Source organism: Corylus avellana, chromosome 3 (assembly GCF_965113065.1).
Source record: "Corylus avellana chromosome 3, dhCorAvel1.hap1.2, whole genome shotgun sequence".
In the NCBI taxonomy this organism is placed as follows: Eukaryota; Viridiplantae; Streptophyta; class Magnoliopsida; order Fagales; family Betulaceae; genus Corylus; species Corylus avellana.
The window spans coordinates 36376265-36391631 of NC_142492.1; the positions used below are offsets into that span (position 1 = coordinate 36376265).

The 15367-nt window shown below is 36.6% G+C and overlaps 2 protein-coding genes across 3 annotated transcripts; both read left to right on the top strand.

Moving 5' to 3' along the window:
• Positions 1 to 429: 429 nt before the first annotated feature.
• Positions 430 to 9564, top strand: LOC132175439 (Histidine kinase-, DNA gyrase B-, and HSP90-like ATPase family protein). The gene is made up of 20 exons (XM_059587390.2): positions 430 to 938; positions 1956 to 2030; positions 2163 to 2197; positions 2287 to 2365; positions 3181 to 3273; positions 3371 to 3455; positions 3677 to 3752; positions 4082 to 4210; positions 4733 to 4831; positions 4930 to 5031; positions 5991 to 6152; positions 6233 to 6328; positions 6437 to 6488; positions 6574 to 6685; positions 6779 to 6852; positions 7001 to 7530; positions 8237 to 8331; positions 8429 to 8516; positions 8960 to 9082; positions 9163 to 9564. The coding sequence occupies exons 1-20, from the start codon at positions 575 to 577 to the stop codon at positions 9220 to 9222; spliced, it is 2529 nt and encodes an 842-aa protein (XP_059443373.2). The 5' UTR covers positions 430 to 574; the 3' UTR covers positions 9223 to 9564.
• A 2479-nt stretch (positions 9565 to 12043) lies between these two features.
• Positions 12044 to 14751, top strand: LOC132176014 (protein TAPETUM DETERMINANT 1). 2 transcript variants are annotated; one of them, XM_059588118.2, is made up of 4 exons: positions 12044 to 12080; positions 12751 to 12978; positions 13278 to 13364; positions 14074 to 14751. In XM_059588118.2, exons 2-4 carry the CDS (start codon positions 12774 to 12776, stop codon positions 14409 to 14411), a joined length of 630 nt encoding a protein of 209 aa, XP_059444101.1. In that variant the 5' UTR covers positions 12044 to 12080; positions 12751 to 12773; the 3' UTR covers positions 14412 to 14751. The 2 variants fall into 2 exon arrangements, with proteins under 2 accessions (XP_059444101.1, XP_059444099.1); XM_059588116.2 differs by lacking the exon at positions 12044 to 12080 and adding an exon at positions 12173 to 12590.
• The last annotated feature ends 616 nt before the right edge of the window (positions 14752 to 15367 follow it).

Sequence of the window (15367 nt, forward strand, 5' to 3'; positions counted from 1 at the left end):
TATCAAATCATTGGGTTTGATTTTGCTCCATTGAAGCACATTGTTGACGAGGGATATTGCGACGTGTCGTCCAATGGAAGTAACAAATTTTACAAAGCTTTTTGGGTGTGCCCCTGGATCAGATCTAAAAGGTCGTAGTCGTAGTACAATATATTTACTGCTCATAATTAATCTGGATAATATTAATGGAGTAATCTCAGATAATATTGTGGTTGACAGGTGTACTTAGGCTTACGTTAACCGCTAAATTGAATTTAATACATGTACTGTATTATAATTCGAATCACGAGTTCACGTTGAGGAGGAAAAAGTTCGGGTGATTTCGCGAATCCCAAACGAAACCATTTGATCTGACGGTGCACATAGCTTGTCCGTACGGGTGTTAACGTGCACTTGCAGACAGCGTGGGACAGTTTTGGCGTCACTTTTTTCTGGAAAGCTCGCTTTACAATAACCAGGAGGCAGAAGGGAGTTTGGGTTACTTGAATCTCTCGCATGCAAGAAAGCCTCTGAATCTCTCTTTGTCTCTCTCGCTTTCTCTCTTTCTTTTTGTTTCAGTTCTTGAAAAAGCGCTATGGACGCTTGTGTAAAGCAAGAGTTGGTGGCGCCTTGGAGTGCGGCGGAGCGGGGGAGAAGAAACGACGACGTTGCGAGGGAACCGCTCTCGGTGATCGAACTCAGCGACTCCGACTCCGACGACGAAAACGACGCCGTTTCGAGGAAGAAAGCGAGGGTTTCAAAGGAGAGGGTGCTGAAAGAGTTGGGGGTGGTTCTGCCTACGGGATTCCTCCAAGCGCTTCCTGCAGCAGCGGGTATGGCGCTCACGCGCCGGCAATCGGACGCGACTCTCGCCTCAACTTGGCAGAGCTCGTGCAAGCAATTCTGGAAAGCTGGTGACTACGAGGGAAGTTCTCGTAGCGACTGGGATTCGTCTTCTGGTAATCCTCTGTTACTTTCTGTGTCTTTAGTGCATTTCCTTTTTAGGTTGCTGAGGAATTGAAGGAAAAGAAAATCATGTTGATGTTGATGTTGACTTTATTATGCTGAAGTGGGCTTGATTTGGTAATTTGTGTTGGCTTAGACAACAGCATTGATTTCTTCTCTTAGTGTAAATGAAATATTCATGCGCATCTTGTAGTGCTTTTTACTCATACCAAGGGATTTTTCTGTTGAACCAAATTAGAGTAAACTGTTAACCCAATTGCTCACACGGTTTCGCGAAATTCAATTTCATCTAAAAATGAGGGATGTAAGATGCTTTGAACTTAGATTTCCTGTAGGGATCTAAGACTAATTTAAAAATGTAATTAGTGAATTAATACTAGAAGAAAGTTGATATTCTACTTGAGGATTGAACAGATAAATGTGTTTGGGAAAGCATGATTTGTCCCGAGTGAGTTTGTTGTTTTACATAACCTGATTATGAAAGGAAGAGTGAATGGAGTGAAAGGAGCATATAATGCCTGTATTTTAGAAGAGATAAAAAGTTTTGAGCATAGGCATTACTGTGGTATCAAATATGTGCCAGATTTATAATGTACCGGGTGGTAAGCCTGCGATGGGGCCTCTAAGGAGGTCTATAGTATTCTCGGGTCAACATTGAGTGCTTGTTTCTTTATTTTTTGGCTCTGCTTACGGATGAATTGAAGCTACTTTTGACTTGTCTTAAGTTCATTTGAATTATTTTATTATATGATTTCACCTTGTATGGCATCATCAATGTATGACACCCTCTTTATACCCCTACCCCCCCCCCCCCCCCCCCCCAAAAAAAAATAAATAAATAAATACAAAAGAGAAGTTCATGTATGTGCAACAGTTTTTATATTAGCACATTATTTCTGTCTGTTCAACATTCTGTGCCATGAATGAATACCTGCCAAATCTAAGGCTATTAGTTTATATGTCATACTTGGCAAGGAACCTCTGTCTAATATTTCTTTCAAAATCTTCAGTTGGCATGGATCATGTCAGGGTTCATCCTAAATTTCTACATTCCAATGCGACTAGTCATAAGTGGGCTCTTGGAGGTAAAGTTGTTCAACCACTTCTGCAAATATGATTATGTTTCTCCACAATCATGCGTGACAATATGAGCCTTTTTCTTGGGTTCATTAATAGTTTCTAGTTCTTTAAGTTGCTTATTAAAATTCTGTATGCAGCTTTTGCAGAGCTTCTAGACAATTCATTGGACGAGGTAACTTGCATTTAATATAGCTTAAATTATGCAGCAGCATCACATGCATATATATCTCACTGCTGCTAACTTCTTCATTTTGATGTCAGGTCTGCAATGGTGCTACATATGTTAACATAGATATGCTTGTAAATAGGAAAGATGAGAGCAAGATGCTGCTGATCGAAGGTAATTTGTTTTGTCTTTATTTTTTCTCTGCAGGATTTAGGATTCACTTCTCCCCCACCTCTCCCCACCTCAAAATATTGTATGGGAACTAGATATTATGTTTACTCTAGTCATATTTTTGAATTTTGACTGAATTGTATACCATCTCAATGATAATTGTGATTGGTGACATGAAATGGAGGAAAAAAATACAATAGCTGGCAGGAAACAATATTATCAGTCTGTCTTGGACTTGTGTAAAATCTGTCCCGAATAGAAAAAGAAGAAAACTTATTGGTGTATTGAATCTAACTTAGATGATTGGCTTTATGATATTCTGAGGGTGTGGTCTGGAAATTATATGTGAAAAGCAATGAGCGGCAAGTGAGAAGGTCTGGTCGGTTTGCTAACTTGTACAAAGTGGTAAGAGTTTGCATCATCAGTGCTGCAACTTGAAATTGAACTTTTCCTCTTGGAATCTAAATCTAACATCAGAAGCGGCTTCCCTGTCATCAGTCATCATTGCTTCTTTACATGCGTACTTTGCTTTTACATGTCATGATGTTGCTGCTGAGAATTCTTATTCAATATGTGTGGTCCAAGGAATTTTTAAATTTGTACCCTCAAATTTGTCGTGAATTTACTAAAAAATTTCAAGTCCTTAGACTTGAATATATATATATTTTTTTTGTTTTAGAAGTTCAATGATGGGAAAGTTGTTTGAATCTCTGTTTTGCATAATTGCTAGATGTTGTTTTTGTATTTTATTTCTACTTGTAATGCTTTAATGTCATAATTTATTTTCAAAATCTCACTTTATTTTAATTATATTGCAGATGATGGTGGTGGGATGGATCCAGATAAAATGCGACAATGCATGTCGTTGGGCTATTCTGCAAAAACCAAAGTAGCAAATACTATTGGACAATGTAAACCTCTAGTTCTTGAAGCATGCACAAATATGTTTTTTGGTTGCATATTTCTCCTCTATGGGAGTATTAATTTCCCGTATGTTTGGTTTATCAGATGGAAATGGGTTTAAGACAAGTACCATGAGGCTGGGGGCAGACGTGATTGTCTTCTCGCGTTGTCGTGGAAACGATGGAAAAAGGTTTATGCGTGTTTTATTGTTTATTGTACCTTCTTGCTGATTTTCCAATTATGGATGGTAGATATGATGCTTCTTTTGCTTGTTTGTGGCTTGGAAGGTTGACAAAATTGTGGTTGCCTTTGTCGTTTGGTCTGCTGTATAATTTACTCAGTAATTTTTTTTTTGCTTCATTTGTGACTCTATACTTCTATGACTAATTGAGTCATCTTGGTGTTTTTTAGCCCTACGCAAAGCATTGGGTTATTGTCCTATACATTCTTGAGAAGCACAGGGAAGGAAGATATTGTAGTTCCCATGGTAAGTTTTTTTTTTTTTTTCTAAATTTATTTTGGAACATTTTTATGTAAGTGATAGAACTGTGGTTCACATATTATCAAGGTGGAACAATGAGGCAGAGTGATATACCTATATCTGATTGAGTTTTCGCAAACCTGTACAATGAATCATTAAGGAACATGATAGTGTAGTCACCATAGCAACTATGAGTTTCTGATGATCGCTCTTCTTTAAATTAATTGATCATGTGCTGATTATATATATGGTTCATATGTTTTGCTATTATTGCTACGTATACTTGACACCTTTGTCCTTCTGATCATGATTGTTTTGTGAATTGAAATATGAAGCTTGACTACGAAAGAGTAGGAAAGGAATGGAAAAAGATTATAAGATCTTCTCCTGGTGATTGGAGCAAAAATGTAGAAGCAATAGTTCAATGGTCTCCGTTTTCAAGTGAAGCAGACCTTCTATGTCAGGTGACTCATTACACTTGTGTAGCAATAGAAAGGCTTAGCATAATATCCATTTTTGTGCATCGTTTCCCTGTAAGGTTTTCATTTTTCTTTTCTTGGTGAAACTGAAATATTTCTTTAGAAAGAAGCAATAGAATTTGATGTAATGTTTCTAGGAAGCATCAAATGCCTAAGGAATAGGAATTTGCACGTCAGTGACCCTTGGCCCTTTTATTCTTGGGTTCCCATTTAAAAATAGGTTGGATATTATTCGTCTTGTGATCTAAAGCAATTGCCAAAGTTTAGTATCTATTTGGGGACATGAAATGCGCCCTTTTAAGTTAGCTCAGGTTTGCAAAGTGAAATGATGCATGCACATTTACCTAAGTTGTGTCCAGCATCACTTGGAGAATGTTCTATGCAGACTATTATTTAGTATTTCCCTTTTATTTTAAAAATATGCTCTGCCTAGCTTCTTTTATGGAATGTTAAATTATAAAATAGCTCTGCAGTTTTCTGTGATTGACTGTAATTTTTCTTTAATAGTTTAACTTGGTGAGAAGTCATGGCACGCGGATATTTATCTACAATATTTGGGAGGATGATGAAGGACTGTTGGAACTTGATTTTGATGCTGATCCTCATGTATGTGTTTGATGTCCTGCACCTAGTTGTTGATTGCGTTGTTTGAGCATAATTCTCTTTTTAAGATTCATAATGTTATGTGGTATGTCATTTGACAGGACATTCAAATTAGAGGCGTCAACCGAGATGAGAAGCATATACAAATGGCAAAACAGTATCCCAACTCTAGGCATTTCCTGACATATCGACATTCATTAAGGGTAATGGTAGCGTTTCTTATGAAATCATCATTTCTCTATATTGATGTTTGGTTTTTCGTGATTTTTTAGCCTTGACAAAGGTCTCTCATAGTTATTTTCAGATTCATTTCACTGTCCCCTAATTGCAGTTGCAAGCCCCCAGGTCTACCTTTAGCTTATGCCTACCAAACTTTCACATGTAGTACTATAGGTATTAGAAGAAATATAAAATTGTTTTAAAGAGGTTGGAAAATGATAAAGAACATTGAAAGGTGAAATGCAAAAGTATTAATAAGTCCTATTTTTTCCTAAATATGACAGATAAGCATTGATATATTTTTACCAATAAGCCCTACTGACAGTTTCTGGTTTATACCTGAAGATTTAATTTTCTTGTATTAAGAAATGTATAAATTATCATAGTTGCTGAACTGTGATTCTCTGTTTACGTAATATATATTTCTTTCACTGTCATTATTGGAATATGACTTATTATGGGAGCATTCAAGGGAAAAAAGAAATAGAAAATCAACTGGTTCATTAAAAAAATCTAATTCCTTACAGTAGGGTACATCCAGGAGAAATATGAGGAGCACAGAAGGCACAACTTTTTAAAGGGCAATAGAGGAAGTTTAAGGGTATTTTGAGCTTCTTTAAGAAGGGAAATGCAAAAGTGGGATAAGATTGATTTGTCCTATGAAAGTATTATGGAACTTGTTTCTCCTTTTAAGGATAAGTAGGACTCATCATACTTATCCCAAGAAGACAATCTGAAAGAAAACATGAAGGGAAAAAGCAAAAAGGATTTTATGCATGGCTAGCTTGAACATGTGGAATTTTTCTTTCTTTCTTTCTCTCTCTCTTTTTTTTCCTTACATTTATTTATCATTTCATTACTTATCAAAAAAAAAAAAAAGTTGTCATTTCTTCTTTCTTCTTCTTATCTGTTTTTAATATTATTGTTCCATTTCAATACCCAGAGTTATGCATCGATCCTCTATCTAAGGCTTCCTCCAGGCTTTCGAATTATCCTTCGCGGGAAAGATGTGGAGCACCACAATATAGTGAATGACATGATGCTGTCTCAGGAGGTCACATACCGGCCAAATCCTGGTGCTGATGGGGCCTCAAAGAACTTCAATGTAATGCTTAAAGATAATTTTTTTAATACTCTTGTCTTCTTGGTATATTAATTCTGATTGTGTGCAACTATTGCCTTCAGATGCTTGCTGTTGTAACTATTGGATTTGTCAAGGATGCAAAACATCATATTGATGTCCAAGGTTTCAATGTTTATCACAAGAATCGGCTTATTAAGGTATGGATTGCTTTAATTACAATGTGATCGTTGTTTTTTAGCGTTCAAAATACAAAATGAGGAACATGTTTGGATTTGTTTTATAAATAAGTGTACTTTGTTTGTCAGCCGTTCTGGAGGCTTTGGAATGCAGCAGGAAGTGATGGTCGTGGAGTTATAGGTATTGTTTTTGCATTTAAGTTTTTGATCTTCTCTTAGTAAGTTGACTTGATGTCACTACAAATGAACTTCATTTCTTCTTGCAGGTGTATTGGAAGCTAATTTTGTTGAACCGGCTCATGATAAGCAAGGATTTGAGCGTACAACAGTTCTTGCAAGACTTGAGGCACGATTAGTACAAATGCAAAAGAATTACTGGTTTGCTATTCTTGCCTCGAGAAAATATTACCAATTCTACTCTCAAAGCTGATTTCCTCTAGTCGTTACTAATGGCTTCGCTAATTCATTTAGGTCCTCTAACTGTCACAGAATTGGTTATGCTGCAAGGCGTAATAAGAAAAATCCATACGAAGGTGCAGATATAGGTTTGTATGGGTATTTCCATTCTATTAGTTCTCTTTTTTATTAGTCTATGCACCAAATATGGTTCTTGCTTTACTTCTTATCTGGCTGTGAAACTTTACTTGTTAGACAGCCTTGCCATCTCTCACAAATATGTCTCTGGTTTTGTAGAAACTTCTCCTGATTACGTGACCCCAGCATCTCAGTTGAAATCGAAGTCTACTGCTTCAATCAGCAAGACCCCGCCTCAACAATTACCGAAAGACTCCGCAAAGTTAAATCATACGCATGGAGGAAAGGAATCAGGGAGATTTCAGGGATATGGGGGTGGACATTTGTCAAGTAAAGGGAAAAGTAGAACAAAGACCAAATCTGGCAAAAAACGGATTTCTTCCGATTCATCACCGTCTTCTGCAGAAGATGTCAGTGATGATGACATGCATATAGACCTACATGAGAAACATGCAAATGGTAGTGGTCATGAGACATCCCATGCTATGAAATCTTTTGCCAAAGAGGGCTTGGGTGTGTCAAGGCCATCTTCAGGCGTTGGCGATACTGGATCACAACAAGGTTGTGCATCAGGTGGAAGAATTTTTCAACCCTCTCAATCCCCGTCAAAGTGCGTTGGTGATACTGGATCACAACAAGGTTGTGCATCAGGTGGAAGAATTATTCAACCCTCTCAATCCCCGTCAAAGGTAATTTTCTAGCCATTATCGTTCTTCTTGTTTTGCATTGAGTTGGTTAAAGAAGGTATTCCAGTGCATGACAAATTGCTGTTTATTGGATATCTGGAGAGTCCTGCATGGCAGAAGATACCTTTGTTTACCATTGCCAGTTCCCTTCTTTCATGTCCCCTTTTTGTTACAATTGATTCATAATTGACAACCAAACGAAGTGGGGAGTCCTGGAACAGCTTTTAGACGAACTAACCACTTTAAAGGGAGGGTCTTAAAATAGACTAGGATTTGGCAGTGGGTTGCTAGCTTTGCTTTCATTTGGAAGTGAAAAGTTTTTCCCTGCACCATCTCTTTTAGATGAATAGAACATTAGATGCAAAATGTTGTAATGAAGCTTTGTAGCATCTTATATAATATGGTGGACACCATTGGTATTTTTGGATAGCATTATAGCTTTTGGGTTTGATTTATCTAATCGTTTGCCTTCTTCATAGGTTAGTTAATAAGTTCTGAAGCCCTCATTGATCTATCTTCTTGTATTAGGTGAACCAAAAGAACAAACAGTATGGCTGGTTAATGGTCAGCATTGGTCTTAGAGTTGGTTAAGCCCTGTAGGCACTCGATTTCTCATTGCTATTAATTGCCACTAATTCTCAGCATTGTTGCTCAAATGATTTAAGGTTTGTCCAGTAGAGCATTACTGTTGTCTTTGTTGAACTGGCAGGGAGGTGATGTTAATTGTAGTGCGCATTCACTTTCGGACTCTGATTTACGCACTATGGAGCGGTTGAAAGAAGAGAATCATGAATTGAAGAAAAGGTACTCATTCTGTCTTCTATGAAACATAAGTATAGTACATGTTTACTGCAGTACCTGCGGCTTTCTTAGATTTCAACCCTTCTTTCTTGTGCTGTAGATTAGAGAAAAAGGAGGGAGAGGGTTTAGGTGAATTGCTGCAAGATTTGCAGTCTGAACGAGATGCGCGGAAATCTCTTGCAACTCAGGTATGCACCTTTACTATCTATATCTGTTGGTATGCTGGAAGATGGAAGCATTTTTCAAGTGTTGATGATTGATTTTCTACTAGTACACATTTATTCAGTTAGGATCAGTGTTTTCATGTCTACCAGTTTTGCATCCAAAGGCAATCTGACACGTTATATATATTTTTTTTCTTCTTTGGTAATTCGTGCAACTGGTGTGATTTGACCTGGCATTTTCTTGGTTAGGGTTTGATTGAGCTTTAGTGACCCTCTCATGGTCTCCCCATATATAAGCATTTTTAATTAATTCATAATATATTATGGCTGGGCTTCTATTGGTCATGGCTAGAAATAAATGAAAAAAAGGAAAACTAAAAGTGAATGTGTAATTGCTTAGAGCTGCTCTGTAATCATTGGTTAACTATTACTTGTAATTTGAAAATCTCTTCATGCTATTTGATCAGCTCCAAGTGGCCCAGGAAAAGATTGAGGAATTGAACAGGGAACAAGAGAGTCTAATCGACATATTTGCAGAGGAGAGGGATCGAAGAGAGAACGAGGAGAAATTTTTGAAAAAGAAGCTACAGGTTCGATGCTCCCCACTTTTGTTTCTATTGCTTTTCTTTTCTTGCTTGTAGGATTACTTATGATTTTATTTCCCCTGTAGGATGCAAATAATATCATCCAAGAGTTGCGTGGCAGGATAAGGCAGCTTGAGAAAATGTAGCCTTCTAACAGCAACAAGAATTCTGAGAGCACTAACAGAACGAACTTAATTAGTCATTCATTTGTAAAGTTGACCGTAGCCCTGGGTAGTGTGCAAAGGTAAAGAAACTGGAGACATGAGCTACAAGATTGTTATCCGGAGTTGCAGACACCAATGTTGGTGTCAAATTTTGAATCACAACGGTATGATATGTGAATCTTTCAATCCAGTTTAGGGAAAATTTTTGTGCAGAACTAACTCGAGCCTGTACTGTTTTTGTTAGTCTCTAAAGTGTCCACGTGTACTTGTTTATGACAGTCTTGGAAAACAAAGGAATGAATTACATGATTATATTTTATTTCAGCTAACACGCTAAATATCTACGTTGTAACTAAGATTAAACGTACTAATACAGTTAAGACTTTGTGCACCATGTGGAACATGTCAGAGGGTTTAAGAAAACTTTCATGCTGAATACAGTAAAGACTTTTGTGGCCAATCAAGAATACAAGGAGACATAAAAAATAATAATAATAATACAAGTAGACAAGTGCAAAGGTGGATCTGTGGGCATAAGAAATATATAGAATCCTCCCCAAATTTGTGTCATTAATTCTGTACATAATATCGTGGGATTCGGTTCCCCCCATAATCAATGGATTCTTCATTATAGTTTAATTTTAAAATTTAAAAGTATTATTATCGTATTTTTCATTACAGGTTAAAAAAATGCATATATCCTTAATTTTAAAATTTAAAAGTATTATTATCGTATTTTTCATTACAGGTTAAAAAAATGCATATATCCTTGTACCTTAAGTTGAATGCTTAATTATCTTTTCGGTATTTTGAAAAAGGAAAACTTAAAATTCTGTTAATCAAAGCATGAATATAAAATTGGTAAGAATCTTTGATTTTTTTTGGTCTGACGGAAATCCTAAACTGAATCAATATCAAATTCAACCTCTACAAAATAATAACAAAAAAAGTCTCAAAAAGAGAAAACCTTAAATCCGGTCGATCCTTAAAATATCACTTTTGCAGCCACCAATAACAACTTGACACCTCACTTAAAAACACAACAATACACTAAAACTAGAACACCATATTTCATCTCTTCTAACCCACCAACCCATACACCACCCTACCCGCCAAACGCCATCGCCGGAGTATATGGAGTTACTATCGAAATCCGCCTAGGTGTCGCCGGCTACGGGTTTTTTTGTTTTTTTTCATCTTTCTCGTTTTGATGTTAGGTGTCGCATACCAGCGCCGTTTCTTCTTTCTTTCTCCTAGACTTTCTTTTCTTCTTTTCTTCATCGAGAGAGGAAAAACCCCCCCAATCAGCCAAACTAAACTTTAAAAAATAAAAAATTTAAAAAAAAGTTGCTTAAAAAAAAAACCCTAAACTATAAAATCACATTTAGAAAGTTGTATAGTTATTCTCTGATTTTTTTTTTTTTTTTTTTATGGGTTTTCTAAGTAACGTATTAATACATATAACTCTTGATTTTATTTATATATGGATTTTTAACTAAACATATTAAAGGACCGGTTCACTACTTTTTTTTTTGACAAATAACTTCTTCCATGTTAGATAAATAATCTAGAGCATAAGCTATAAACAGAAAGAGCAAAAAGCTATGATAGTACAATATCAAAAATACAATTAGGGATCTCCTCCATCCAATTTTTTTTTTTTTTTTTTTTTTTGAAATGTCCACACAAGGGAAGGAGGAGAGGAGATTCGAACTAATGACATCCGTTTCATGGAGCGTGGTTCACAGTCGATTTGAGCTACCCCTTAAGGACCCATCCAAATTTTATCTGTTATATCATTTACAATAGTCTTTGCCAACTCATGGGCTACGGCATTCGCTCCCATTTTAACATGTTCCACAGACTACGTCCGAAATCCTTGTAAGATGATTTGAATATCATTCACAATCTTAAAGGACCGATTGACACCAGTTGACTCACTAAAAATGAAAGAGGACAGCTTAAATTCCGTTAATCAAAGTATGAATATAAAATTAGCAAGGATATTTGATATTATTGGTGTGATAGAAACCCGACACTGAATATAAAATTCAACCTCCACAAAATCACAAAAATAAATAAATAAATAAATAATAATAATAATAAGAAGAAGAAGAAGAAGAAGAAGAAGAAAAGAAAAGAAAAGAAAGCAAAGTGCTTCACAAAACAAACCCAAACTATAAAATCACATTTAGAAAATTGTAGCTCTTGATTACATATTTATACTGTATACTATGATTTTTTTTTTAAAAGAGAATCTTATATTGAATCTAAAAAAAGAGTTCTAAATAAATTTGTTATTAGCAGTAAACAACATATAAAGAATAATTTAGGTGAAAAACTCATAAATGACAAGAAATTTATCAAAAAGATAACGAAAAAATACAATAAAAAGATGACATAATTAGTCATTTTAAAAAGGGAATATTAGAAAATCTTGAATATAAAAATTTTATAAGTAATTTTGCATTTCAAAAAATGAAAAGAATTATTTTTAAATAAAATAAAATATTAATATTAAAAAAAAGAAAAAAAAGAGTTCATTTAAACTCTTTGTCTTATGCCTCAAAATATATAGGGCCGGTGTTGGAATTAGACTCCATAATCAGCCCTCTTCGGACTAGAGCCACACGCGCTCCATAGCCTGAATGCGACTCAGCTAATCATTACCCTAATAACCATCAAGTCCCATTAAAACATACAAACATCCCCCACGTGCACACCCTATTCAACCCTTGTTAATCTCAACCCTACACTATAAATACCTCACACCCCCCCCCCCCCCCTCCCTCTCCTCCCTTATGCCATCTCCCACCCCCAATACAATCCTAATCCCAAAGGTCTTCTCTCTCTCTCTCTATATATAAATATAAATATAAATATAATATAATATATATATGTGTATATATATTTGCAGTGTAATAAATGGAGGGAGGCTTAAGCGATGTACTGGTGTTTTGTCATTTGTGGGTTTAGGACGATCTGCACTGCCATATTTGTCTCTTGGGAGGCCGCTCTGCCTTTCTGTTGTTGTTGGTTGGCTTTGCTTTTTCATGCGCAACCAACAGCGCCTAGCTCTCTGCGCTTCTGCCCTTTGTCCACTGTTCGCGCGCAGTAAATTCCCACTGCGGAACCGCTTTTGTTTGGTTTTCCCTAATTTTCCAGGAAACTCTGCTTTTTCCATTTCCGTCCGATAAGGGTTTTGAATTCGAGCTTCGTTCCCCGTGGAAAACCGTGTGTTCCAACTGTTGGAGTTTGCCTTTTACGTGCTTCGCTTCGTTTTTCTAGGTTCCTTAGGCTCTGCTTCAAATCGCCGTCGTTTTGGCTACTCTAGGCCTATTTCTAGCCCCGTGAGTGTGAGACTCGAGGTCGAAGCTGAACCGCTCGTTTGTTCAGATCGACGGCTGGTCTTATTCGCTTTTTTGACTGATTATTTTCAATGATGTGATATCTATATCTATATATATATATATCTTTGAATTTCATTTTTCGTTTTACTTTTTGGTGCAGGTCTTTTTCGGAGCTCTTCAATCATGGCGGTTTATAGGGTTTCAGAGTCTCCGAGTTGTCCCAGTCCTTTGCTCCAACAGAGTCTTCACCGATTCCTTTGGTGTTTTCCAAGGATGAGGGAAGACTTCTCGTCGTTCAAGAGGCTCCAATTCATCACTCTGGCTCTAGCAGTGTCGTCGTTGACGTTCTTCTTCTTCGGTGTCGTTTTTGCGCCTGTGCTTCTCTCAGGTTGCTCAAGCATTCCGCGCTTTACTTTCCGCTATTTTAATTTTTATTACTTTGATTTTTTCATCTTGGTGGTGAATATTTTATTTCTTAAATTATTGCTGTGCTCGTTAATTTCTTTGGCCTCGCTTTCAGCAACACGAGGGGCCTCTCTGTTCCTTCTTTCTATATATTATACACATTACATTCCTTTCCCTTTCGTCCTCTAATTCTCTTTGTTTTTTTCGCAACAAAACGAAACTATTTCATTTTGTTAACCCTTTTTTTTTTTTTTTTTTTTTGGTCTGTTTCATTTTTTTCAGGTGTGGGGAGGAGCTCCGTCGTTCTCGTGGACGGAGGAGAGAACGCCACGACGCTCACTGTTCCTCATCGGAAGCTTCTTGAACGCGGTGAGTCGTTTTCTGTTTTTCTTTTTAATTTTTTATTTTGAAGTAATGAATTTGATTTTTTGGGTCCAAACTTTTTTTGGTTTGTTTGTCAGAGACTCAGAGGTGCACGTCTGTGTTTTCGTTAGGGTTTATGCTAACGTGCACCGTTGGCTCGGTTAGGTTAGGATTGGACCCCCCCCCCCCCCCCCCCTCCCTAAAACACACCAGAAGAATGGAATATTATTGTTTCTGTTTAGCCAAAATCCCAAGTATCCCATGACGTTTATACCCTCCTTTTATGCCGTTTTTGGTTGGCTTAGCCACCTGGCACCTAGGCCAATTTAGCTGGCCTGGCAATATATTTGTGGCACGTTTGGCGAGCGAGTGTAAAAAATAATGAATTTTGTTAAATTTCAAATTGGCATTAATATTATACATGGAAAAAAAAAAGGAGATGGGGGGCACGGTGTTCCTACCCCCTAGCCTTTGGGGATACCTTTTGTTTTGTCTGTTCCTTATTTATTTTTTAGGCTATAATTCCTGTGAATCACCTCCAAAAAGTGTGTTTTGTCTGTAGACGAGGTGCCCCCATTGGATGGGTTGGTGGGTGGGTGTTCACATTTTTAATGTTATTACCTTTAATGCTATTATTTTTAAACCGTGTCCGAAATTATTATAGAGAGACAATTTTAAATATATTTGTTTAATTTTGTGTACCTGCTTTACACAGCAATGGTAGAACCTAACCGAATGTGGGGAGAAAAATGCACCAAGGCAGACATAGTGGTGACCCAAGGCCCCACACCTGCACTCCCGAGTGGCATTCCCACCTACACGGTGGAGATAATGAATGTCTGCGTCACTGGTTGCGACATCTCAGGCATTCATCTGACCTGTGGTTGGTTCAGCTCCGCCCATCTCATCAACCCCAAGATTTTCAAGAGGCTTGGCTACAACGACTGCCTGGTGAATGACGGGAAACCCTTGGAGAATGGCGGGACGATTTCTTTCCAGTACGCCAACACCTTCTCCTACCATCTCGCTGTCTCCGCAGTAGTCTGCGCTTAATAACAACACACTTTTAGCTCTACCAATCTACCACATATATAGGTACTAGTTATTGCTTCTTCTTTTTTCGCGTTTTTCTGGGTTCACGTTTGTTAGTTTGAGTCATTTTCTGAAGACTTTTGATTGACTAGACAGGGTTTTGTATACTGTAAATGGTCTCTTTTGCAATGGGGTACGTAGAGCCGTAGAGAGAGAGAGAGAGAATTGGTGGATAGTAACTGATATTTTGGGTGGATACTTGTCTTGTATATATAGTGATATACCATATGGGAATTAGATGCGAGATTGAATCTGCGATTACAGGAATACTTTGTTTTGTCTTGTTTCTCAGTCAACAAAAAAGCAGAATTATTTTGATCCTGACGGTATATTTGATCTCTTGTCTATCTATCGTTTTTGGACGTATTTATGACCGCTTGCTGTCATTGCCCTCTTGTTTTCTACTCTCTTTCTCTGTGTTTTTGATTATTTATTTTGGGAGATTATCAAATTTAATCAAAGATATTTTTTTTGTGATTCCAATTTATTTCCGTATCCCTGTTACAAATAGGGTACTTCAACCTCCCATCCAATGTATACTACAGTGCACCAATTAATTAAGAGATATTAGGGGTTAATAAATTTTTTATATTTTATTTATATTCTCTTATAATCAATTATTAAATTTGTAAATTTATATGAATTCTATATACGTCAATGATAGATTTTACAAATATTAAATTTAATAGTTAATTTATTAAATTTATAAGAAAATATTGGTAAATACAAGAACTTTTTGCTATGAGATTCTAATTTGACACATTATGTGTCAAGTGTACTTGGCATGTGACAATTATTTTAAATAACAATTTACCTTAAATAAATAATTTGTGTCACGTGGCATATGAGGAAAATACCTATTTGAAAATTTAAGGACTTAAATTGTTAAAATTAAAAATTGAAGGACTAAATTGTGA